Source organism: Enhydra lutris, unplaced genomic scaffold (assembly GCF_002288905.1).
Source record: "Enhydra lutris kenyoni isolate GAN:26980312 unplaced genomic scaffold, ASM228890v2 scaffoldscaffold83, whole genome shotgun sequence".
Classification (NCBI taxonomy): Eukaryota; Metazoa; Chordata; class Mammalia; order Carnivora; family Mustelidae; genus Enhydra; species Enhydra lutris.
In genome coordinates, this window is record NW_019154167.1 from 3,609,060 (window position 1) to 3,636,920 (window position 27,861).

General features: G+C 39.9%; 2 protein-coding genes across 2 annotated transcripts in view; one reads left to right on the forward strand and one right to left on the reverse strand.

The window, feature by feature from the left end:
* The window catches only part of LOC111161285 (interleukin 1 receptor accessory protein like 2), a 645,149-nt gene that overhangs the window by 604,089 nt on the left and 13,199 nt on the right, over nucleotides 1–27,861 (reverse strand). The gene's annotated exons all lie outside the window — the stretch shown is intronic.
* Nucleotides 21,760–23,041, forward strand: LOC111161309 (testis expressed 13A). The gene is made up of 2 exons (XM_022524900.1): nucleotides 21,760–22,215; nucleotides 22,328–23,041. Exons 1-2 carry the CDS (start codon nucleotides 21,760–21,762, stop codon nucleotides 23,039–23,041), a joined length of 1,170 nt encoding a protein of 389 aa, XP_022380608.1.

Sequence of the window (27,861 nt, forward strand, 5' to 3'; positions counted from 1 at the left end):
GCAACCAAGATATCTCTTAGTAGATTAATGTGTAAATAAACTGTGGCATATCCACACAGTGGAATATTATTAAGTGCCATAAAGAAATGATCTCTCAAGCCACGAAAAGATATGGAGAAACCTTAAATGCATATTACTAAGTAAAAGAAGCCAATCTGAAAAAGCTACATACTGTAGGATTCCAACTTTTGGAAAAGGCAAAATTATGGAAACACTAAAAAGATCAGTGGTTGCCCAAAGTTGGGAGGAGGGATGAATAGGTGGAACACGGAGGACTTTAAGGGCAGTGAAATACTCTGTATCATACATGTCATTATACATGTATCCAAATTCATAGCATGTACAACAAGAGTGAACCACAATGAAAACTATGGACTTTAGGTGATAATGATGTGTCAATGCAGGTTAATCAATTGTAACAAGTGTTCACTCTGGCAGTGGATGCAGATAATAGGGTATGTATATGTGGGGGCAGGAGGTATATGGGAAATTTCTGTACCTTCCTCTCAATTTTACTGTGAATCTGAAAAATCTCTTTAAAAAAAAAAACCTTAAAAAAAGAGTAGGACAGGGGCACCTGGGTGGCTCAGTGGATTAAAGCCTCTGCCTTTGACTCAGGTCATGATCCCAGGGTCCTAGGATCGAGCCCCGCATCAGGCTCTCTGCTCAGCAGGGAGCCTGCTTCTTCCTCTCTCTCTCTCTGCCTGCCTCTCTGCCTACTTGTGATCTCTGTCTGGCAAATAAGTAAATAAAATCTTTAAAAAAAAGAGTAGGACAGGCAAAGTTCTGATCAATGTCTTAATATTATCATTTTATGAAGAGCTACAACCTTTCAGATACATTCAAATGACATTCATTGAACATCTGCTATGTGCCATGTTGCTTATATATGTATGATAAAACAGATATAAACTTAATACAATCATAAAAATATCCGTGTTATGTAAATAATGCTGCAATAAAAATAGAAACGAAATAAATGAACAAAAGGAAAAAAAGAGACAAACCAAAAAAACAGACCCTTAACTATAGAAAACAAATGGTTACCAGAGGGAAGGTGAGTGGGAGGATTGGTGAAATAGGTGAAAGAGATTAAGAGTACACTTATCTTGATGAGCACTGAGTAACAGAATTGTTGAATCACTGTATTATACACCTGAAAATAATGTAACACTGTATGTTAACTATCTTAGAATTAAAATTTTTTAAAAAGAGACTTGTCCCAATGGGGAGCCCCCCCAAAACAAAAAACAACAGCAAAAATACATGTGCTAAGTTGGGGAAACACAGGATCTTTTGAAAAACTTATTTTTATCCTTTTTAGTGTAGTTTAATCTTATCTAGAGCTGTGACTATTTGGGGGTATTTTTTTAGTTTTTCTAAGACAAAAAGTGTCACCATTTGAAAATGATATCTCTAGTCTATAAGAATGTCAATATACTAGATTTGATTTTATGCATTTTTTTCCATTAGGCAAAAACCTGATAATAAACAATCAAGGATTTATTGGAGGTATAAACAGAATATTTTTTAACTATTCTTACCTGCTGACATGAACATTCAGCCTTCATCATGACATTGATTATCTCCAAACCAGGATTATTCAAACAAAATTTCTTTCTGGTTCATGATGCATTCAGAGAAAAGGTCAACTCACAGACTTGAATTGAACTGGATTTGAGTAGCTGACTGCTTGAGAATGTGGCCTCTGAATGAAGAGAGTTTTGGGTTCAAATCCCAGCTCTCTCATAACCTAACTATGAAACTCTGGACAGATCACTGAGCTTCTTTTTTGTATATGTAAAATGAAAATTAAAGAAAAGTTATCCATTAAAGGTTATTATATTACAAAAGTGCTAACACCTGTGAAGGTCTGTGATTTTACCATACTTGCAAGCTAATAATTCAGGCTGCCTGTTTCATGGGTATTGGTAGAAGACAAGAGACTAGTGGGTCAGAAACAGACAGTTAATTATTCAAAACAGTGAAAGTAGCCAAAGTATCAGCATTTGTGATTCTTCCCTAACAATCCCTATAGGACAATACAAAGAGGGCCAAATGACACCTACACAAGCCATGGATTGTGTTAAAGGATAAGAATGCCAAGTTTATAAAATACAAACCTTTTATAATGGGTCATAAGCATGCCTGCCCTTTGCTCCAAAGGGAGCCACTAGCTATATTTTCCAAGGCTGTAAGCAAACCTTTCCTTTGCTCTGGTGAAAGACACTATTTTCTATCTTTTGTGACTGTTCTCTATATATACATCCTTGAAAAGGTAATCTGGGAAAAGGGATAGTGAGTGCTTCTGTCATAAAACATACAGAAGTGCAAGAGATCCATGGAGAATTGTCTTCCAACAATGAGACAGTTCATTTAAGATGCTTAGCATAGTACCTAGTTCATGGAAAGTGCTCAATAAAAATTAACCCTTTTTAACATCATCACCACTATTAATACACCATCTACTGACTCTCAAGCCAAATTGTAATTTATTTATTTTAAAGATTTTATTTATTTATTTGACAGACAGAGATCACATGTAGGCAGAGAGGCAGGCAGAGAGAGAGAGAGAGAGAGAGAGAGAGAGGAGGAAGCAGGCTCTCCACTGAGCAGAGAGCCCAATGCGGGGCTCGATCCCAGGACCCTGAGATCATGACCTGAGCTGAAGGCAGAGGCTTTAACCCACTGAGCCACCCAGGTGCCCCAAGCCAAACTGTAATTTAAATCAAGATGTTTTGTTTTTTGTGGAGCATAAGGAATAATATGGGAGACATTAGGAGAAGGAAAGGAAAAGTGAATTGGAGGAAATCGGAGGGGGAGATGAACATGAAAGACTGTGGACTCTGAGAAACAAACTGAGTGCTTTGGAGGGGATGGGAGTGGGGGTGACCTTAGCCTGGTGGTGGTATTAAGGAGGCACATATTGCATGGAGCACTGCATGTGGTGCATAAACAATGAATCTTGGAACACTGAAAAAATAAAATAATTCTTTTTTTTAAAGATTTTATTTATTTATTTGACAAACAAGTAGGCAGAAAGGCAGGCAGAGAGAGAGGAGGAAGCAGGCACCCCGCTGAGCAGAGAGCCCAATGCGGGGCTCGATCCCAGGACCCTGAGATCATGACCTGAGCCAAAGGCAGAGGCTTTAACCCACTGAGACACCCAGGGGCCCCTAAAATAATTTTTTTTAAAAAGATGTCTTGGTTTTTGTTGTTTAAAAAGAGAGCAGCCAATGAACCAGGTCACAGTGGAAATTTTATATATTCTAAAAACTACTTGCTTAACAATCTACACACTTAATGCAATCCCTATCAAAATCCCATCCATTTTTTTCAAAGAAATGGAACAAATAATCCTAAAATTTATATGGAACCAGAAAAGATCCCAAATAGCCAGAAGAATGTTGAAAAAGAAAACCAAAGTTGGTGGTATCACAATTCCAGAATTCAAGCTCTATTACAAAGCTGTCATCATCAAGACAGCATGGTACTGGCACAAAAACAGACACATAGATCAATGGAACAGAATAGAGAGCCCAGAAATAGACCCTCAACTCTATGGTCAACTAATCTTCAACAAAGCAGGAAAGAATGCCCAATGGAATAAAGGCAGTCTCTTCAACAAATGGTGTTGGGAAAATTGGACAGCCACATGCAGAAAAATGAAACTGGACCATTTCCTTACACCACACATGACAATAGACTCAAAATGGATGAAGAACCTCAATGTGAGAAAGGAATCCATCAAAATCCTTGAGGAGAACACAGGCAGCAACCTCTTCGACCTCAGCCACAGCAACTTCTTCCTAGGAACATCGCCAAAGGCAAGGGAAGCAAGGGCACAAATGAACTATTGGGCCTTCATGAAGATCAAAAGCTTTTGCACAGCAAAGGAAACAGTTAACAAAACCAAAAGACAACTGACAGAATGGGAGAAAATATTTGCAAATGACATATCAGATAAAGGGCTAGTATCCAAAATCTGTAAAGAGCTTAGCAAACTCAACACCCAAAGAACAAATAATCCAATCAAGAAATGGGCAGAGGAATGGAACCAGCATTCATGTACTAGAGGCAGAACAGTCTCCCCCCAAGATTATAGATTCTCAAAAGTCCTCGAGACACTTAATAGTAAGAATGAGGAATTATAATTGTAGGCAGGCCCTCCTGAAGGCAGCTAGGACAAATAAGCTCCTTACATACAGAGGAAAGCCAATCAGAATAACGTCAGACCCGTCCACAGAAACCTGGCAAGCCAGAAAGGGCTGGCAAGATATATTCAGGGCACTAAATGAGAAGAACATGCAGCCAAGAATACTTTATCCAGCAAGACTGACATTCAAAATGGATGGAGAGATAAAGAGTTTCCAAGACCGGCAAGGCTTAAAAGACTATGCAACCACCAAGCCAACACTGCAGGAATATTAAGGGGGGTTCTATAAAGAGGAAAAATCCTAAGAATATCATTGAACAGAAATATAGAGACAATCTACAGAAAGAAAGTCTTCAAAGGTAACACAATGTCAATAAAAACGTATCTATCAATAATCACTCTCAATGTGAATGGCCTAAATGCGCCCATAAAATGACACAGGGTTACTGACTGGATAAAACAACAGGACCCACCCATATGTTGTCTACAAGAGACCCACTTTGAACCTAAGGATACACTCAGACTGAAAGTGAAGGGATGGAGAAGCATCTTTCATGCCAATAGGCTTCAAAAGAAGGCTGGGGTAGCGATTCTCATATCAGATGAATTAGATTTTAAACTAAAGACTGTAGTCAGAGATACAGAAGGACACTACCTCATTCTTAAAGGGACTATCCACCAAGATGATCTAACAATTGTAAATATCTATGCCCCCAATATGGGAGCAGCCAATTACATAAGAAAACTGTTAATCAAGATAAAGAGTCATATTGATATGAATACATTAATAGTAGGAGATCTTAACACGCCTCTCCCAGTAACAGACAGATCATCCAAGCAGAAAATCAATAAAGAAACAAGAGCATTGAATGACACATTGGACCAGATGGACCTCATAGATATATACAGAACATTCTACCCTAAAACAACAGTATACTCATTCTTCTCAAGTGCACATGGAACCTTCTCCAGAATAGACCACATACTGGGTCACAAATCAGGACACAACCGATACCAAAAGACTGAGATTATTCCCTGCATATTCTCAGATCACAATGCTTTGAAACTGGAGCTCAATCACAAGGAAAAGTTTGGAAGGAACTCAAACACCTGGAAGCTAAAGACCACCTTGCTTAAGAATGCTTGGATCAACCAGGAGATCAAAGAAGAACTTAAACAATTCATGGAAACCAATGAGAATGAAGACACTTCGGTCCAAAACCTATGGGATACAGCAAAGGCGGTCCTAAGGGGGAAATACATAGCCATCCAAGCCTCCCTCAAAAAAAATTGTAAAATCCAGAATACACCAACTGTCTCTATACCTTAAAGAACTGGAGAATCAACAACAAATTAAACCAACTCCACACATAAGAAGGGAAATAATCAAGATTAGAGCAGAGATCAATGAGGTAGAAACTAGAGATACAGTGGAATGTATCAATGAAACTAGAAGCTGGTTTTTTGAAAGAATCAATAAGATCGATAAACCATTGGCCACACTAATCCAAAAGAGAGAAAGCTCAAATTAATAAAATTATGAATGAAAAGGGAGAGATCACAACTAACACCAAGGAAGTAGAAACAATCATCAGAAGTTATTATCAACAGTTATATGCCAATAAGTTAAGCAACCTAGAGGAAATGGATGCATTCCTGGAAAACTATAAACTCCCAAAATTAAACCAGGAAGAAATTGACAACCTGAATAGACCTATATCTAGTAACGAGATTGAAGCAGTGATCAAAAATCTCCCAAAAAACAAGAGCCCAGGACCTGATGGATTCCCTGGAGAATTCCACCAAACTTTCAAAGAAGAAATAACACCTATTCTCCTGAAGCTGTTTCAAAAAAATTGAAGCAGAAGGAAAACTTCCAGACTCTTTTTATGAAGCCAGCATTACCCTGATCCCCAAACCAGGCAAAGACCACACCAAAAAGGAGAATTTCAGACCAATATCACTGATGAATATGGATGCCGAGATTCTCAACAAGATCCTAGCAAAGAGGATCCAACAGCACATTAAAAAGATTATCCACCATGACCAGGTGGGATTCATCCCTGGATTACAAGGATGGTTCAACATTCACAAATCAATCAATGTGATAGAACAAATCAGTAAGAGAAGAGAGAAGAACCACATGGTCCTCTCAGTGGATGCAGAAAAAGCATTTGACAAAATCCAGCATCCGTTCCTGATTAAAACGCTTCAAAGTATAGGGATAGAGGGAACATTCCTGAACTTCATAAAATCTATCTATGAAAGACCCACAGCAAATATCATCCTCAATGGGAAAAAGCTCACAGCCTTCCCGTTGAGATCAGGAACACGACAAGGATGCCCACTCTCACCACTCTTGTTCAACATAGTATTAGAAGTCCTAGCAACAGCAATCAGACAACAAAGAGAAATAAAAGGTATCCAAATTGGCAGTGAAGAAGTCAAACTCTCTCTCTTCTCAGATGACATGATTCTTTATATGGAAAACCCAAAAGACTCCACCCCCAAACTACTAGAACTCATACAGCAATTCAGTAACGTGGCAGGATACAAAGTCAATGTACAGAAATCAGTGGCTTTCTTATACACTAACAATGAAAATACAGAAAGGGAAATTAGAGAATCAATTCCATTTACTATAGCACCAAGAACCATAAGACACCTGGGAATAAACCTAACCAATGAGGTAAAGGATCTGTACTCGAGGAACTACAGAACACTCATGAAAGAAATTGAAGAAGACACAAAAAGATGGAAGACCATTCCATGTTTTTGGATCGGAGGAATAAACATTGTTAAAATGTCTATACTGCCTAGAGCAATCTATATGTTTAATGCCATTCCGATCAAAATTCCACTGGTATTTTTCAAAGAGCTGGAGCAAATAATCCTGAAATTTGTATGGAATCAGAAGAGACCCCGAATTGCTAAGGAAATGTTGAAAAACAAAAATAAAACTGACAGCATCACGTTACCTGATTTCAAGCTTTACTATAAAGCTGTGATCACCAACACAGTATGGTACTGGCATAAAAACAGACACATAGACCAGTGGAACAGAGTAGAGAGCCCAGATATGGACCGTCAACTCTATGGTCAAATAACCTTCGACAAAGCAGGAAAAAATATACAGTGGAAAAAAGATAGTCTCTTCAATAAATGGTGCTGGGAAAATTGGATAGCTATATGTAGAAGAATGAAACTCTACCATTCTCTTACACCATACACAAAGATAAACTCGAAATGGATAAAAGACCTCAACGTGAGACAGGAATCCATCAGAATCCTAGAGGAGAACATAGGCAGTAACCTCTTCGATATCAGCCACAGCAACTTCTTTCAAGATATGTCTCCAAAATCAAAGGAAACAAAAGCAAAAATAAACTTTTGGGACTTCATCAAGATCAAAAGCTTCTGCACAGCAAAGGAAACAGTCAACAAAACAAAGAGGCAACCCACGGAATGGGAGAAGATATTTGCAAGTGACAGTACAGACAAAAGGTTGATATCCAGGATCTATAAAGAACTTCTCAAACTCAACACACACAAAACAGATAATCATATCAAAAAATGGGCAGAATATATGAACAGACGCTTCTCCAATGAAGACAGACAAATGGCTATCAGATACACGAAAAAATGTTCATCATCACTAGCCATCAGGGAGATTCAAATTAAAACCACATTGAGATACCACCTTACACCAGTTAGAGTGGCCAAAATTAGCAAGACAGGAACAACGTGTGTTGGAGAGGATGTGGAGAAAGGGGAACCCTCTTACACTGTTGGTGGGAATGCAAGTTGGTGCAGCCACTTTGGAAAACAGTGTGGAGATTCCTCAAGAAATTAAAAATAGAGCTTCCCTATGACCCTGCAATTGCACTACTGGGTGTTTACCCCAAATATATAGAGGTAGTGAAAAGAAGGGCCATATGTACCCCAAGTTTATAGCGGCAATGGCCACAGTCACCAAACTGTGGAAAGAACCAAGATGCCCTTCAACGGACGAATGGATAAGGAAGATGTGGTCCCTATACACTATGGAGTATTATGCCTCCATCAGAAAGGATGAATAACCAACTTTTGTAGCAACATGGATGGGACTGGAAGAGATTATGCTGAGTGAAATAAGTCAAGCAGAGAGAGTCAATTATCATATGGTTTCACTTATTTGTGGAGCATAACAAATAACATGGAGGACACAGGGAGATGGAGAGGAGAAGGGAGTTGAGGGAAATTGGAAGGGGAGGTGAACCATGAGAGACTATAGACTCTGAAAAACAATCTGAAGGTTTTGAAGGGGCAGGGGGTGGGAGGTTGGGGGAGCCAGGTGGTGAGTATTAAGGAGGGCACATATTGCATGGAGCACTGGGTGTGGTGCAAAAAAGATGAATTCTGTTACGCTGAAAAGAAAAAAAAAGAAATGGGCAGAGGACATGAACAGACATTTCTGCAAAGAAGACATCCACGTGGCCAACAGACACATGAAAAAGTGCTCCACATCACTCGGCATCAGGGAAACACAAATCAAAACCACAATGAGATACCACCTCACACCAGTCAGAATGGCTACAATGAACAAGTCAGGAAATGACAGATGCTGGCAAGGATGCGGAGAAAGGGGGACCCTCCTACACTGTTGGTGGGAATGCAAGCTGGTGCAACCACTCTGGAAAACAGCATGGAGGTTCCTCAAAAAGTTGAAAATAGAGCCACCTTACGACCCAGCAATTGTACTACTGGGTATTTACCCTAAAGATACAAACATGATCCAAAGGGGTACGTGCACCCGAATGTTTATAGCAGCAATGTCCACAAGAGCCAAACTATGGAAAGAACCTAGATGTCCATCAACAGACCAATGGATAAAGAAGAAGTGGTATGTATATACAATGGAATACTATGCAGCCATCAAAAGAAATGAAATCTTGCCATTTGTGATGATGTGGATGGAACTAAAGGATATTATGCTTAGCAAAATAAGTCAATCAGAGAAAGACAACTGTCATATGATCTCCCTGATATGAGGAAGTAGAGAAGCAATATGGGGGTTTGGGGGATAGGAAAAGAATAAATGAAACAAGATGGGATCAGGAGGGTGACAAACCATAAGATACTCTCAATGTCACAAAACAAACTGAGGATGGTGGGGGGAGGGGGTCAGGGAGAGGGTGGTGGGGTTATGGACATTGGGGAGGGTATGTGATATGGTGAGTGCTGTGAAGTGTGTAAACCTAGAGATTCACAAACCTGTACCCCTGGGGCTAATAATACATTATATGTTTATTTTAAAAGATTAAAAATTAAACAACAACAACAACAACAACAAAAAACCTACTTGCTTAAGATAAAATTTTATCATCAAAATGTCATACACCTTGATTTCAAAACAAACTTTTGTTTGGGGGTTGAGCATTTAAGTCAGGTACCTAATCAAGAAAATTGTATATATGAGATAATGCATTCATAGATAATTGAGAATTACAGATCTTTCCAGTGGTAAATTTAAGTAACCATTCACAAGGAAAGTAATTGCAATCTGCCACCTAAGGGAACAAGTAGCTAGTTTAAAATCTGTCTGCCAGTAACTGACTGAAATGTGGTAAATGTAAGGGGATAATCAGAGTAAACTCAAAACATTCCCTGCCATCACCATCATCCCCAACATTTTATGAGTGACCCCTGCTTTATTATTTGGTTGAAGAAAATTTTAAGAGAATCAATCAGCTTCACATCATACCATAGCCAAAATGCTCTTCAGAAACCTTTGGAGAACCTTGTCATTTCTGTTAAAAACAAAAACAAAACTCTCCTCTAGAAAAATTCCTCAACCAATTTCACTAACTCTAATAACTATTTCTTATTTCTTCACTGCTTTTTATTTAGATCACACTATTTTTAAATCTAACAATATGTTATTTTGTAATTATTCCTATAGTATTCACAAAAGTTTTGCTTTATTGCCTGAGTTACATTTCAAATTCTTCAAAAGCACACTTTTCTTATATATAGTTATCTCCCTCCCCATACAATAGATGTCAGAGTATTACTCGTCTTTGTGTTGAAATTATTTGTTAAATGTCTTAGCAACTAAGCTGTCATACCCTATGACACCAAGATCTAGTTTCTGACTCCTGCCTACTTACTATAGCTGTCACTATTAAAGATTTTGAAAGACTTGTCAACAATCAAAATTTCTGCATGCTGCTCTAACACCACTCTATGACCCACTATCATTTGGCTTCCACCCTAACATTCTATTGAATTTCTATCACGAATCTCACTAAGGATATCTTATTAGCCAATCTAATGAACTCTTGTTCACCCTCATCCTATCTGACCTCTGTACATTATTTGACACTTGAAAAATTTCCTCCAACTTTCTGAATTTCTTCTCACTTCTAAGATATCTCTCTTATGATTGTCTACATCTCTGATCATTCCTTACTACTATATTACTGTCTTATGTTCCTCAACCAATTTCCAAAAAAGTTTCCCATCTTCTCCCAGGCCTCATGATTACTTCCTATGTTTTATTTGTTTGTATTCTTCTCTCCCTCTAACATTCATCTCCAGCACTAAGTGTTCTAGCGCTAAATTTCAACCACAAACCAAGTGCTAAAGACATCCAAGCCCATAATATTTTTCTCCAGTTCTGTCCTCTCTCCTAAGATCTAGCCAAGTATATCCATATGATTGTCATGAAGACACTTACCAGTCCCAAACTAAAGTTATTATCTCTTCCCTATAGTCTACTCTTCTTCCTATATCTATTATGATTAGAGGCATCACTAATCACACCACCTAGTTTCTCAAATCAGATGCCTCAAAATCATCCTCCTTTCCACTTCCCATATTTATTCCTTATGTACAATTGTTTAACAAGTTGTGCTAATTCTGTTTCAAAATTCTTTCCTTATCTGATATCTCAACTACATCCTGCCACAGTTCAAGCTGTTATCATGTTTTGCCTGCACAATTAAAGTAACATCTTAACAGGTTTCCCTGTCTTCATTTTCTCTCTTCTCCAAAAGAAATTACTTACTAGTGGGAGAAGAGAAAATGGGGACAGAGGAGAAGGATCCCTAGGCTTGTCTTGTCCCATGAACACATTAGATAATTATCAAAACATTCTAAATACCCCAGAAATCAACTGGAAGATTTATAAAACAAACTCCACAACTAAAAAGAGAGAAAAAGCCACATCAAAGAAGGTAGGAAGTACAAACATGTTTTAGAGGAGAAGTGGATTGCAGATGCTGTGGAGGAAAGGGAGCTGTGCTCATAGAGAAGTGTAAGAGAAAATAGAGCACACATGGGAACACACAAGAAGAACATTTCCCTAAAGTCATTGCCTGGAAAAACAAGAAGGGCTGATTTTCATGAGTTTTTACAACCACCGAGGCTTAAAGTCTGGAGTTTTAAAGGTCAGTGGGGTTGGCTGGGATAGAGCCAAGAGGGCACTGCATTGTTCCTGCAGAGAAGGAAGGTAAATAACTAGGAGGTGAGCAGGGTGGAAACAGCAATCTGAAAAATGCTTGGGACACATAGCAGGAAGATATTTGCTCTTCTTGGGACACATAGCAGGAAGATATTTGCTCTTCTTGGGACACATCCTTGAGAGGCAGCATTCATAAAAGTGCCCCTCTGGAATTTCCGTGAATAGCTGGTACCATTTCCCTCCCCAGATGCTCTGCATAAACACAGAGCCACCTGAGGGATGCAGCACTGCACCAACACTTGCTTATACCAAGCCCCACACCTTATACTCTGGTGGGTCTGTTCTTCTCAGTCAAGCTTCCCTCAGTGCCAGTGCAGCAGGCCTCTTCTCCAGAAACCAGCAGAAACCCCAGCCCACACCACATCTCCAGACCAGAGAGTTCTGCAGGGCTTCAGTTCTAGTGAAAGTAGTGTCAGGTCTCATTTAACAAACAGACCAAAGTAAACCTAGTTTAAACTCACCATATTCTGGCCAAGGACCAAACATTGGCAGCTGCAGGCAAGAAGATCCTCTGTATATGTCTAGTCTGAAGGAAAGAGCAGCCAGAACACAAGAGCAGAGCACATGCAGTACACATGGGAAACAAATCCTGATGTGCCAGACCCTGGACATTGCATGAGTTCTTCTTCATAAAGCCATTACTCTCAGGAGCAGGAAACATAACTGGCTTTTCTAACACAGAGAAGAAAGCAGAGTCTTAGACAAAATGCCATGATAGAGGAATTCATCCCAAATGAAAGAACAAGATGAGGCAATGGAAGAGATCTAAGTGAAGCAGATAAAAGTAATAAGACTGATGGAGAATTTAAAGCAACAATTATATGGATATTTGCTGGACTGGAGAAAAGAATAGAAGGCATCAGGGAGACCATTACCACAGAGATAAGAGTTAAAAAATCAGTCAGAGGTGAAAATTCAATAACTGAGATTGGAAATAGGCTTGATGCAATTAACAGTAGAATGGAAGAAGCAGAGGAACAAACCAGTGATATAAAAAACAAAATAATGGAAAATAAGAAAGCTGAACAAAAGAGAAAAAGAATTATGGAACATGAGAATAGACTTAGGGAAATCAGTGACTCTATCAAACATAATAACATTCATATTATAGGAGTCCAAGAAGAAGAGAGAGAAAAGGGGGCAGTAACTTTGAGGAAATAATAGCTGAAAATTTCCCTAGCCCGGGGAAGTAAACAGACAACCATACTCAGGAGCACAGAGAATTCCCATCAAAATCAATGAAAGCAGGCCAACACCAAGACATATTGGGATTAAATTTATGAAATATCATGATCAAGAAAAATTCTTAAAAGCAGCAAGATAAAACAAATCCTTAATTTACAAGAGAAAAACCATAAAACTAGCTGGAGAGTTCTCACAGAAACATTGCAAACAAGAAGAAAGTAGCATGATATATTCAAATTGCTGAATGAGAAAAATCTGTAGCAAAGAGTACACTATCCAGTAAGGCTATCATTCAGACTAGAAGGAGAGATAGTTTCCCAGACAAACAAAAACTAAAGGGGTTTGTGAACACTAAACCACCCCCCTGCAAGAAATACTAAAGGAGTCTCTTTGAGTGGAAAGGTAAGACCAAAAATGACAAAGAAAAGAAAGGAACAGAGAAAATCTCCAGAAACAATAACAAAACAAGTAATAAGATAGCACTAAATACATACCTATCAATAACTACTTTGAATATAAATGGATTAAAAGCTACAATCAAAAGACATAGGGTGTCAGAATGGATAAAAAAACAAAACCCATCTCTAAGCTGCCTAAACAAGACTCATTTTATACCTAAAGATACAAGGAGAAACATTTATCAAATGGACATCAAAAGAAAGCCAGAGGGGCAAAACTTACATTGTACAAACTAGACTTTAAAACAAACACTTTACCAAGAGATGAAGAGGGGCACTGTAGCATAATAAAGGGGACAACCCAACAAGAAGATCTAATAATTGTAAATAGTTATCCACCCAACATGGGAGGACCCAAATATATAAAACAACTAATAACAAACATAAAAGAAACTAATTGCTAATAACACAATAATAGTAAGTGCCTAAGAGTCTTTAACACCCCACTTACATCAATGGAATGATCATCTAAACAGAAAACCAAGAAGGAAACAATGGCTTTGAATGACACACTGGACCAGATGGACTAACAGATACATTCAGAATATTTCATCCTAAAAGAGGAGAATACATATTCAAGTGCACATGGGACTTTCTACAGAATAGATCACATATTAGGTCACAATCAAGCCTCAACAAATACCCAAAGACAGAGATCCTACCATGCATATCTTCTGATCACAACACAATGAAATTTGAAGTCAATCACAAGAAAAAATTTGGAAAGACCAAAAATAAATGGAGGTTAAATGACATGCTACTAAACAATGAATGTGTCGGGGTGTCTGGGTGGCTCATTTGGTTAAGTGTCCAACTCTTGGTTTCAGCTCAGGTCATGATCTCATGATTGTGGGCTTGGGCCCCATGCTGGGCTCTCTGCTCAGTACAGTCTGCTTCTGGTTCTTCTTCCTTCTCCCTTCCCCTCTCACTCACACACACACACTCTCTCAAATAAATAAATAATAACAAATGGGTCAACCAGGAAATTGAAGAAAGTTTTTAAAAGATACATGGAAAGAAATGAAAATGAAAACACAACGGTCCAAAAAATATGGGATGCAGTAAAAGCATTCCTAAGAAGGACATTTATATCAACACAGACCTATTTCAAGAAGAAAGAAAAATCTCAAATATACACCCTAACATTAAACTTAAAGAGCAAGGAAAAGAATAAATGAAGCCTAAAGCCAGCAGAAGTAAGGAAATAATAATGATTATGATATATAATAATTATAATAAAGTAATATATTTTAAAAATATATATGTTAAGTAAAATAAGTCAAGCAGAGAAAAACAATTATCTTATGGTTTCCCTCATATGTAGAAAATGAGGAATAGCATGGAAGACTACAAGGGAAGGGAGAGAAAACTGAATGGGAAGAAATCAGAGAAGGAGACAAACCATGGGAGACTCTGGACTCCTGGAACCAAACTGAGGGTTACAATAGGAAGGTGGGTAGGGGGATGGGCTACCCAGGTGATGGGTATTAAAGAAAGTACATGTAGTGATGAGCAGTGGGTGTTATATGTAACTATGTTGGACACTACATCAACAACTAGTGATGTACTAGAAGTTGGCTAATTGAATGTAATATAAATGAATAATAACTACATAATAATGTATAATTAAAATAAAAATATTATAATAAAACAGATGTAAATGATATAAAAATTTTAAAAAAATAGAATAGATCAATGAAACCAGAAGCTAGTCCTTTGGAAAAAAATCAATGAAATTGATAAACCTCTAGCCAGATTTATACAAAAGAAAAAAGACTCAAACAAATAAAATCACAAATGAAAGAGGAGAAATAATAACTGACACCACAGAAATACGATTATAAGAGAATATTATGAAAAACTATATGCCAACAAATTGTGAACAGCCTGGAAAAAATGGATAAATTCCTAGAAACATATAAACCACCAAAACTGAAACAGGGAGAAATAGAAAACTTAAACAGACTGACAAACAGCAACAAAATTGAATCAGTCATCAAAAATCTCCAAACAGGGGCTCCTGGGTGGCTCAGTGGGTTAAAGCCTCTGCCTTCAGCTCAGGTCATGATCTCAGGGTCCTGGGATCGAGCCCCGCATCAGGTTCTCTCTGCTCAGTAGGGAGCCTGCTTCCCCCTCTCTCTCTGCCTGCCTCTCTACTTGTGATCTCTCTCTGTCAAATAAATAAATAAAATTTTTAAAAAAAAAAAAAAAAAAAAAAATCTCCAAACAAATTAAAGTCCAGGGCCAGGCGGCTTCACAGGATAATTCTACCAAACATTTCAAGAAGAGTTAACACCTAAACTTTTCAAATTATTTCAAAAAATAGAAAAGGAAGAAAAACATACAAATTCATTCTATGAGGCCAGCATTGCCCCAATACCTAAACCAGATAAAGACTCCACTAAAAAAGAGAACTACAGGCCAATATCTCTGATGAACATGGATGCAAAAATTCTTTTTTTTAAGGTATTTTATTTTTTTAAATATCTATTTATTTATTTATTTATTTGACAGAGAGAGAGAGAGAGATCACAAGTAGGCAGAGAGATGGGCAGAGATAGAGGGGAAGCAGGCTCCCCGCTGAGCAGAGAGCCCGATGTGGGACTCAATCCCAGGACCCTGAGATCATGACCTGAGCCAAAGGCAGAGGCTTAATCTACTGAGCCACCCAGGTGTCCCTGGATGCAAAAATTCTTTTTTTTTTTTTAGATTTTTTTTTTTATTTATTTGACAGAGAGAGAGATCACAAGTAGGCAGAGAGGCAGGCAGAGCGAGAGGAAGGGAAGCAGGCTCCCTGCTGAGCAGATAGCCCAATGTGGGGCTCAATCCCAGGACTCCGGGATCATGACTTGAGCTGAAGGCAGAGGCTTTAACCCACTGAGCCACCCAGGAGCCCCCTGGATGCAAAAATTCTTAATAAAATACTAGCAAAACAAATCCAAAGTACATTAAAAGAAGCATTCACCACAACCAAGTAGGATTTGTTCTTGGGCAACAAGGGTGCTTCAGTATTTGCAAATCAATCTGATAATATTACATGAATAAAAGAAAGGATAAGAACCATATGATCCTCTCAATGGATGCAGAAAAAGCATTTGACAAACTACAACATCATTCTTGATTAAAAACTCTCAACGAAGTAGGTTTACAGGAAACAACCCTCAACAAAATAAAGGCTATACATGAAAAAGCCACAGTTAATATCCTCAATGGGGAAAAAACTGAGAGTTTTCCCCTAAAGTAAGGCTCAAGATGGATGCCCACTCTCACCACTGTTATTTAACATAGTTCTGCAAGTCCTAGTCATGGTAGTCAGACAACAAAAACAACAACAAAAATAAAATAAAATAAAATGCATCCAAATCAGCAAGGAAGAAGTCAAACTTTCACCATTTGCATATGACGTGATACTCTATATGAAAACCTGAAAGACTCCACCAAAAAATTGTTAAAACTGATGCAATTCAGTAAAGTTGCAGGATACAAAATCAACATACAGAAATCTGTTGCACCTCTACAGACCAATAATGAAGCAGCAGAAAGAGAAATTAAGGAATCAATCCCATTTACAATTACACCAAAAACCACAAGATACCTAAGAATAAACTTAAAGAGGTGAAAGACTGGTACTCGAAAAACTATGAAATGCTGATGAAAGAAATTAAAGATGACACAAAGAAACTGAAAGACATTGCATGTTCATGGATTGGAGAACAAACATTGTTAAAAAGTCTATACTACTCAAAGCAATGAACAATCCCTACCAATCCTTATCAAAATACCATCAGCATTTTTCACAGAGCTAGAACAATCCTTAAATGTGTATGGAACCACAGAAGACCCTGAACTACCAAAGTGACCTTGAAAAAGAGTAGCAAAGCTAGAGGCATTGCAATCCCAGATTACAAATTATGTTACAAAGCTGATTGGTAGAAACAGTTTGGTACTGGCACAAAATAGACACATAGATCAATAGAACAGAATAGAAAACCCAGAAATGAACCCACAATTCTATGGTCAATTAATCTTCAACAAAGCAGTATAGAAGATTCAATTAGAAAAAGACAGTCTCCTCCACAGATGTTAGGAAAACTGGAGAGAAACATGCAAAAGAATGAAACTGGACCACTTTCTTACACACAAAAATAAATTCAAAAAGGATTAAAAACTAAATGTGAAACAGGAAACCATTAAAATCCCAGAGTAGAACACAAGCAGTAACCACTTTGGTACTGACCATAGCAATTTCTTTCTACACATGTTTCCAGAGACAAGGGAAACAAAAATCAAAAATCAAATTATTGAGGCTGCATCAAAATAAAAAGCTTTCGCACATCAAAGGAAACAATCAACAAAACTAAAAGACAATGTCTGGAATGGGAGAAGATATTTGCAAATGATGTATCTGAGAAAGAGTTAGTATGCAAAATCTGTAAGAAAAAAAACTTACCAAACTCAAAATAAAAAAAATGAATAATCCAATTTTTAAAATGAGCAGCTGACATCACTGATCATCAGGGAAATGCAAATCAAAACTACAATGAGGGGGTGCCTAGGTGGCTCAGGGGGTTAAGGCCTCTGCCTTTGGGTCAGGTCGTGATCCCAGCGTCCTGGGATCGAGCCCCGCATCAAGCCCCGCATCGGGCTCTCTGCTCAGCGGGGAGCCTGCTTCCTCCTCTCTCTCTGCCTGCCTCTCTGCCTACTTGTGATCTCTGTCTGTCAAATAAATAAATAAATAAATCTTAAAAAAAAAAAAAACTACAATGAGATACCATCTCACACCTATCAGAATGGCTGAAATCAACAACACAAGAAACAACAGGTGCTGGGGAGGAAGTGGAGAAAGAGGAACACTCCAGCACTACTGGTTGTAATGCAAACAAGTGCAGCCACTCTGGAAAGTAGTATGGAGGTTTTTCAACCATTTAAATTTAAAATAGAACTACTTAAATTTAAAAATAGAACCACCCTATGATCCAGCAATTGTACTACTAGGTATTTACCCAAAGAATTCAAAAATACTAATTCAAAGTGATACAGGCACCCCAATGCTTATAGCAGTATTATCTACAACAGCCAAATTATGGAAATAGCCCAAATGTCCACAGACTGATAAAAGAATAATGTGATACATATATACCAATATATAAATATATATATATACCCATATATAAATATATATATATATATATTTACACACACACACATATAAACACACATACAATGAAATATTACTTAGCCATATAAAAGAATGAAATCTTGCCATTGGCTGTAACAACATGGATAGAGCTAGAAAGTATTATGCTAAGCAAAGTAAGTCAGTCAGAGAAAGACAAATACTATGTAATTTCTCTCATATGTGGAATTTAAGAAACCAAACAAACGATCATAGTGGAAAAAAGAGAGAGAGACAAACCAAGAAATGGACTCTTACCTATAGAGAACAAACTGATGGTTACCAGAGCGGAGGTAGCTGGGGAACAGATGAAATAGATGATGGAGATTAAGAAGTACACTTGTGATGGGCACTGGGTGATGTACGGGAGTGCTGAATCCCTATATTGTACACCTGAAACTAATATTACACTGTATGCTCACTAACTGGAATTTAAATTAAAACTTAAAAGCATGACTTTAATCTTCTAAACGTATTTATAAGCAGAAGTGGAAGAATGGTAGCATATAGTTAAAAGTGATCACAAGCTGAAGTCCATGTTTACAGTGTTATGGAAGGAATAGAAAAGGGTAAAAAATATTCTTAGGACAGAAGCATAGAAGGCCAAGGAGTAAGCAGGTCAGCTGCTATAAAACCATCAGTGAGAGTGGAGAGTGGTAAGAAGAGAACTGTCCTCAGCACCCTGTCCTTCTTGCTCTATATCTTCTCCCTGGATTATTTCAACCACTACTTGGAACCCGGCATCCACTTTTCAATACTATATCTCCAGCCCTGATGTCTTTCCTAAGTACCAGACTCATATATCTAACTGCCTGTGGGGTATCTCTACTAGGATGCCCCCCAGGTATCTCAATATCAGTTTGTGTACAGGTGAACTCCCTCCCAAACAACTTCTCTTTCATTCTCCATCTAAGTCTACAGCATCGCTGTTTAGTTCCATGTATCAGAAATCTGGGAATTACCCTACTCATTTTCTCATCCCTCTCCCTGACATTCCTATGAATTCTATCAACCAAGAGTTCTCTACATTCTTCTCTCCATTCTAGCATCCACTGCCTTGGTTTACATATTGAATTACTGTGACATCCCCCTAATGGGTCTCCTTGACTCCACTATCTCCCCCTCTTTCCTTGCCATTCCAATTTCTACATAATCTCCTGAATGATCTTTCTATAGAAGTCACTGCTGGGGCGCCTGGGTGGCTCAGTGGGTTAAGCCGCTGCCTTCGGCTCGGGTCATGATCTCAGGGTCCTGGGATCGAGTCCCGCGTCGGGCTCTCTGCTCGGCAGGGAGCCTGCTTCCCTCTCTCTCTCTCTCTCTCTCTCTCTCTCTGCCTGCCTCTCTGTCTAATTGTGATCTCTCTCTGTCAAATAAATAAATAAAATCTTTAAAAAAAAAAAGTCACTGCTGAACAAACCAAAACAAAAACCCCTTTCCATTTAAGATTAATAATTTAAATTACACAAACTGAAATGAAAAAAAAAAAAAGATAACAGTTTAAAACGAGACCTAAGGGATGCCTGGGTGGCTTGGTTGGTTAAGCGGCTGCCTTCCGCTCAGGTCATGATCCCAGCGTCCTGGGATGGAGTCCCACATCGGGCTCTCTGCTCGGCGGGGAGCCTGCTTTTCCCTCTGCCTCTGCCTGCCGCTCTGTCTGCCTCTGCACTCTCTCTCTCTCTCTGACCAATAAATAAATAAAATCTTTAAAATAAATAAATAAATAAATAAATAAAACGAGACCTAAAACAGTGGGAGTTAAACCTCTGGGATTCAACCACCTTCTTAAGTAATATTTTGATGCCTGATACATTTTTTTTTTCTATCTGACACAAGACCCTTCAAGAAGAAATGCTATCTATTTCAATGTAGTTCATAGAACAAAACATAATTTCCATACAATAAATAATGATTTTCTGATTTTTTCAAATAGAAAAATAAATTAAAACCCAAAATGAGTGTATCTCTACATGGCCAGTCTCTTCAGTGTATAAATGATGGCACAGAAAAGAGAATAAAGAGAGTTAAATTAGAAAGGTAGGCTAAAGTAAGATTCTAGTATTGGACCAAGGAGTGTGTCACAGGAAGCCATCAAATATTTTTAAGCTTGAAAGTAACATAATCATAGGAAAGATTAGGAGTTAGAAAGATATTAAAATTAGGGAGATTAATTAGAAGCCAATGCAGGCATTCTCTAAATGGAAATGGATGTCAAAAGATGTTTCTAAGGTAGTAGCAACAAGATTTGGATGCCAATCTGCTAATGTTATTAAGGGCAAGCGGTGTTGACAGTTTTGAGGTTTCTATACTGAACACAGGAATATAGGAGGAGAATCATCTCTAGTTGGAAAGGGTGAATATTTGGATTTTCGGTATCTTTGGGATATGCAGGAAATATGAGTCTAGACCAGAAGTTGGCAAACTACAGGCCAAATCCTGCCAGCTGCCTATTTTTATAAAGTTTTACTGGAATATAGCCACACTTATTTCTTCAAGTACTTTTTATGACTGCTTTTATGCTACAAGTAGTTAGGACAGAGATCTTTTGCCTACAAAGTCTCAAATGATTCCCACCTGGCCCTTTACATAAAAAAATTTGCTGACCTTCATATTCTAATTCAGGATCGTCTGGATTAGGAGATGTAGAATCTTGGGGGGGGGTTGCTTTTTCCTGTTCTTGAACATTCCACCTCTGGGAGGGGCGGGGCCCCTGAAGTGGAATAAACCATTATGGTGGTGTGGAGAGTGGGGGATTAAACTTTTTGTACTTGATTATATTTTGTACTTGATTATATATTTCTGACCACTACTGTTGTTTCCTGCCTTCGATGACTTTCAACAATGTGGCAGGTTCTCTTATGTCCTGGAGTTTGAGAGGGACTTTCCTCATGCTTTCCTTCCCACCCCCACTGTCTCTGGAAGTTTGAACAGTCCCAGGGTAAAAGCCTGGAGGGTTGGCCCCAAGACTTCCTTTCCTCCGAACCCCTGGAGGAAGAGAGGTGCGCTTTCTTTTTTGGTAAGTTAGTCAAGCGTCATAGGTCCACAGCTCCACTAACCCCAGCTAGAGAAGTGAGGCCTGGTGAGAAGTGTACTATGGCGGGAATGCCAGTCGGGGGAAGGTGGTGTGTCTTTATGAGGTTCCGAGGAGGGTGAGGCGGGGTGGGGCAGGGCAGGGAGATAAGATGGGAAGAGACTGAGGGGGGAGGGGCGAAACGGGATGGGAAAGAGCAACTAGTTGATTCATCCCACAGAGCCAGCCAACCCTCTAATGCCCTCGGCCATTATGGCCTTGAAACCTGATGATGCCAGCAGTGGGTTCCAGCACAACAATGTTGTGGACTTCATCAATGAGAAGATGGCCGGGCACACAAAAGGCCCTGAGTTCTATCTCGAGAATATAGCCCTGTCCTGGGAGGAGGTGGAGAACAAGCTCAGGGACATCCTAGACGACAGCGCGGTGCCCAGTGAGGCCAAAGATGCCTGTGCCTGGAGCAGCCTGGCCCTGGTTATGCGCTTTGCCTGCAGGCAGAGCCAGTTACATGGGCGCAGGGTGCACTGGCTGCAGAACTTCACCAAACTGCATAAGTCTGCTGCACAAGCCTTGGCCTCAGACCTAAAGGAGCACACAGCGCAGCAGGAGATGGAGTGCAGGGAGGCAGCCTTCAGGCTGCGGCAGACACAAGCAAACCTGGCAGAGATGCAAAAGGAAAGGGACCTTCTGAGGTGGAAGCTCCTCCGGGCTGTAAGATTACCTCGATTGGTCCCTGCCTCATCTCCTGGCCCCATTTCCCTGCCCCACCCCCTCGCTGCCCCCAGAATAGGTCTTAATCCTGCCTACTTTTCTCCAGGAGCTGGAGTCTCCACGGAAGCGGCAGTGGGTCCAGGTCGCAGAGGAATCAGATCTGGCCACTGCCAGTGGGGCTGGAACAGAAGGAGCATGCAAGGAGGAAGAGGAGGCAGGAGCTGCTGCTACTTCTGCTACAGCTCCTGGCACCACAGGAAGAGGAAGAAGAAGACAAAAGGATGTGGAAGGGGCAGAGGCCACCAAGAAGCTGGGCAGAGGTTTTGTGCACCCTCCTACAGCTGAGGAGCAGAAAAATTACACCTCTGGTGGGCAGAGGGAGGGAGATCTCAGGTCAGTGGAAACAACCATGTTTTTTTTCTCTGGAACCCTCAAGCCTGCATCCAGATTCTCACCATCACCCCTTCCTGTCCAGCTCCCTGCTTCATTCACATACTCCTACTCATGCCCTTCATCCCCCTTTCCACCTGAGCCCACACCATCCCCACCAGAAGCAACATGCACAGCAGGAGCTCCATCTCCAACATCTCCCCACTGGAAGCCCTCTGATGTTAGCTTGTGTTCTGATGTGGGGTCCCAGGGAACAGACCCTCAAGAATCCCAAAGAAACAGGAGAGACTCCAAACCCCATCAGCAGAGAAGACCTCCCATATTTCGCAGGCCTGGGGATTGGGACTGTCCTTGGTGTAAAGCTGTGAATTTTTCAAAGAGGGAAATTTGCTTCCGCTGTGGGAGGGGAATCTGGCTGCAAAGCCCTCAGTAAATTCAGAAATGTGAAGTAGAACAGAAAATCCCAATGGGAAATCAATTTTCAGAGGGAAGGGGAGAAGTAGGGGAGGGTTTGGGAAGAGTGGGGGGTAGGGAGGGTGGGCAAATGGGGCAAGGTGGTTGCGAGGGAGGTGGTAAAGTGGGCTGGGAGGAGGGGTATGGGGTGGTGGCTGGGGAGGGTGATGGGGTAGCTGTTGGGATAAAACATAGAAAAAGTCTTATTTTAATTAACTCTTTTGTGTTCCAGAGCATTAGTATTCCACACCCCAGAAGCACCATAGCTTCTTAGTATATGTCTCCCTCTCCAACCCTAGTATCTGGTGGGCCTGAGTAGCCATGTATATGGCAACACACCCCTATCCCCACCTAGGCTATATATGATTGGAGCAGGAGGGGACACCTGACCCACCCTGAGCCAAACAGGTTCTCACATTAGAGAATCTGAACCGAGAGGCAGATTCCATAGTCAGGGTGGTGTTGGGTAAGGAAACAGTGGGTTATTTGGAGTTGGGGCCAAGGCCACAGCCAAGGCCTGGTCCTGGTTGTCAGGGAGCAGAACTGTGTGCTTTATAGAAGCCAAGTATCTTTTAGAGGATGCTAGAATGTGGTCGCAGGCAGCAGATAAGCACAGAGAAGCAGGATAGGAGTTGATCCTGCAACCTCAGAGATGGAAGATCTGTGGCATGACCACTTTTCCACTTCTACAATTGTGCTGCATGAAAATACACTCTACACAAATCCCCTTTTCTTTAAGCTAACTTGAGCAGGTTCCTGTTCTGGGCAACTAGGTTATTTCCAAGTCAGAAATTGGCACTAGAAGAATAGTTGCAAACCACAAATAGTCAAAATGTTGGAGTGGCTGGGAAGGAGTATCATAGGGTTATGGGTAGTGAGGATTCCTGCCTCCCAAGAGTCTCCAGGAATGAACTGGACAGGAAGCTTGCTCATGTTCTGATCAAGTTATAGTGTGAGACACGATCCAAACAGGCCTGTAGTTAACCCTGGGCTTACAACACAGCAGAGATTTGCCACCCCTAAGAAAATCCTTTAGGTCTGCAAACGGGACACCAGCACCAGTTGCAGACAAGGACTGCTATGACTGTCTAGATCCACAATAGAACACTCCCCAGTCTCAGTGGCAGAACTGGAAACTCCTGCCACTGCCAAAGAGGTGAGTCAGCAACTGCTAGTGCCCAGAGGGTTTACTGGTTTAGACCACGGACCAAAGTGTGGTGCCATCCTGAGGGATTATCTGTCCCAACCCACCACCAGAATAATAGCAGGAGGGCAATCTGGCTACAAAAAGCCTTAGTGAATTCAGAAATGTAAAGTAGAACATATCCCAGTGGAAATCAATTTCCAGAGGGGGAGTATAGCCAGAAAGGGGGATGGGGAGGATTTGTCTGTCTCCCCCCTCTTATGACTATAAGCTGTATTGAGTATGGCTAAGTGTTACTGAGTATGGATAAATGTATGGTTTAGCTCACAGGTGGAAGGATGGTGAGGTGTCACACCTGGACCAGACTGAGAAAACTGGAGGAGCCTTGGACATTACTTGGGGACTGTGGACCTAGAAACTGAAGCTGTCATGGGCTCAGGACATCTCTGCAGCATCTGGACATGACTTTAAGGCATCTCATTTGGGAACAGATACAGATAATCATTTTCAAGATTTGGGGCCAGACCCCTAGGTAGTTATCAAAGGGCCTGTACTTGTCAGAAATATTCTTGGACTTGTTTAAATTCTTCTACGGCAGGGTTTTACAACCTCAGTACTCTTGATGCTTTGGGCTAGATACTTATGTGTTTCAGGGGACTGTCCTGTGCATTTAGGATGTTTGGCCAAACCCCTAACCTCTACACATTAGATGGCAGTAGCACCTACACTTCCATTGGGACAACTGAACATGTCTCCAGATACTATAACATGTCCACTGGAGGGCAAAATCACCCCTGGTTGGGAACAAAATCCTTAGGGGTAGTCAGAACAGGGGGAAGAGAGTTGTAAGGAGCGCATGCTCAGCAGTGCCCAGGGCTGCAGGGGAGGCCCTAAGGAGGAGAAAAAGTGATTTTTGAGTAGATATGGGGAGGGGAGGGGCAGAAACCAAACTGCAAGGACCAGGGACTAAGTGGGAAGCAAAGTGCAGTACTGAGAGAGGCTCTTTTAAGTACTCCTGGTGGTAAAGGGAAGAAGTTGGGTAGGATACATGACTGAGAGATAAAAACGTTCTTTTGAATATGGGAGAACTTGAACCATGGAGGAGAAAGCTTAGGAAAACTTGAAAGTACAGGAAATTTGTAAAAGAAGGAAATAGACCCTGTATACTGTTTTGGAGGCATGTCCAATGTACTGTTCAATAAAAAAATATGTTTGTAGGAAACAAAACCCCCAAAGTTCTCCAAGTGTACATACGTATATGTATATTATAGATTTATGTGTGCATTATGTTATAGATTGGTGTTTGAAAAAGCATAGGAAAGTCTGGAAAAACTTGTTTTTTTTTCTTTTCAAAAAATGGAGTAATATGGGGCATTAGGATGGAGGGCTTCTACTTTATGTATTTCTGTGTTGTGAAAATAAATGTTCACAGATATACAAAAAAATTAAAGGATGTGAATTTGTTGACTTGAATGGGTTTGGAAAAGCCACCTCTTCCTTTGGGAAAGGAGAAGAGGAAAGCGGACACAGATCTATGTGGCAAAAAGATGGGAAATGAAGAGGGTTCCCTCATGTGTCCTTTAGACAAAACACCTAAGAATGAGGACAGAAGGTCTGGGTAGGGGTGGGGGCTTCTGGGCAATGGCATATTTAGGAATATGGCATATTTAGGGGGAGGTGGGGAGTTGGAGGGAGGAAAGGATCATCTAGCTGCACAGAGTATCCAATTAGGATAGGACCCAACTGAAAAAAAACCAAAAGGGAGGGCAACTGGGGAGCCTAGCAAGGTCACTGGAAAGGAAGGTAAGTAGTTCTAGGAGGAGTACCAGACATAAATCTCTGCTGTTGTAACTTGTTTTCATAATTTATTTTTCTCAAGGAGAGATTCAGTCAGTTTGTTTGGATTTAGGATTTATGTTTGGTAAGATTTAGGAAAAAGGCTGATATTTTCATAATTTCATGCATTATAGCCATTTTAAAGTTTTTTCTCTATATGTCCAGAGGAAAGAATTTGATAAATTATAATTAATTCTATTTTTATCACTAAATATCCTCAACAAACCTAACAGAGGTGATCTGACTCAGCCTTTGAGCCTTCAGGCTAGCATGCTTAGTGACATGGGTAGCTAAAGGATAAGACAGCTTTAAAAATGATGGTGCTGGAAGAAAGACTCAACTCTAATGGACAAGGGAAGGGGATGAAAATTTCACAGGGGCCAATGTCTTGATCAAAAACAGTGATTTTTACCTCTGTAGAAATGATAATGATGCTCTCTTGGCTTGCATTTGAGGTAATGGCAGGCAAAGTAGTGAAAGGGAATGACCAGGGAAGTTACCTCTGACTTCCCTCTTTCTACTCTTTCTAATGACCTATCCACACTCTGGGAAGTCAAACATGGCTACACATTTCTCTAAAACAATGGAAATTAAAAGTAACTCAAACCATAATTAAATTTAGAAACAATGCTTTTTTTATCTTTGCTTTGTATCATGCAGGATCAAAGTCAAAAGTTTGCCAGAATGTTTATACAAAGACATTACCTAATAGGAAACTTCCCTAAATGCCTTAAAAATCAGAATTTTCTATGACTTTGCAGCTTGTTGTAAATGGTGGTGTTTCCAGCATCATTCTTTGTACTGTCATAGTAACTGCCTTCCTGCTTATCTATTTCTGTTTCTATTGGCAAACTTAACACATCAGGGGAACAAAGGGTTCATGTAACCAAATTATAAACCTTCAGACCCTAGTAATCAGAGAGTTACAGCCAGTGAATCAGCAACCAACATGTGTGGAAAGCCTGCTCTGCTCTATGTGTGTGTGAAGCACGGGAGAGGGTAGTCTATGGGTTTATGGGTCTTTAGACCAGTTAAAAAAACAGAAGGAGGGCTATAAGGAGGGAGCAGTACAGAGAGAGAGATATTTCACCTGAAAGTAAAAGAGATGAATGTAAATATGAAACATGGCCAAATCACTCTCCTTTATGAGGAGCTGAAGGAAGGTACTGGTAAAGGACAGAATAATGGGACTGAAAAATAACAAAATGTGTATGACATCTCTCCACCCATATAAATGTATATTGCCTTAGTAGTATGTTCTGGTTTCAAAATAAGAAGATGTAGATTAGTGTTAACCTGGGTCTTGTGTTAATGAGATCAAGGTGATGTGGAATTCCACCTCACCCTCCCATTTAGCTTTTGTGTTTCGCAGCCATAGATCCAGACTCTACCTACTAAACTTTAACCGGTTCTCTTGCCAAAGTAGATCACTCATCACAGTGGTGAAAGAATGAGGATGGTTCCACATGAATTCATCCCCATCCCTGAGAAAACAAGTTGGAGTGCATGTGCTGAGTGACAATGCTGAGGTCAGCAGCATCTTCTTTTGTTAATAAGAGGAATCAGAGAAGGGAATTTACCCCATTTAAATGTGTACTTTCTCCATGGAAACAGCATCTGCTAAAAACTTGCATTGTGATGGGACTGTAAGTTAAGGTCCTCATTAGTTGTGTTGTTTAACTTGTTTTCTTTTTTTTTAATTAATTAATTTATTTATTTTCATTTTTTTTTTAATTTTCAGCATAACAGTATTCCTTGTATTTGCACCACACGCAGTGCTCCATGCAATCCGTGCCCTCTCTTATACCCACCACCTGGTT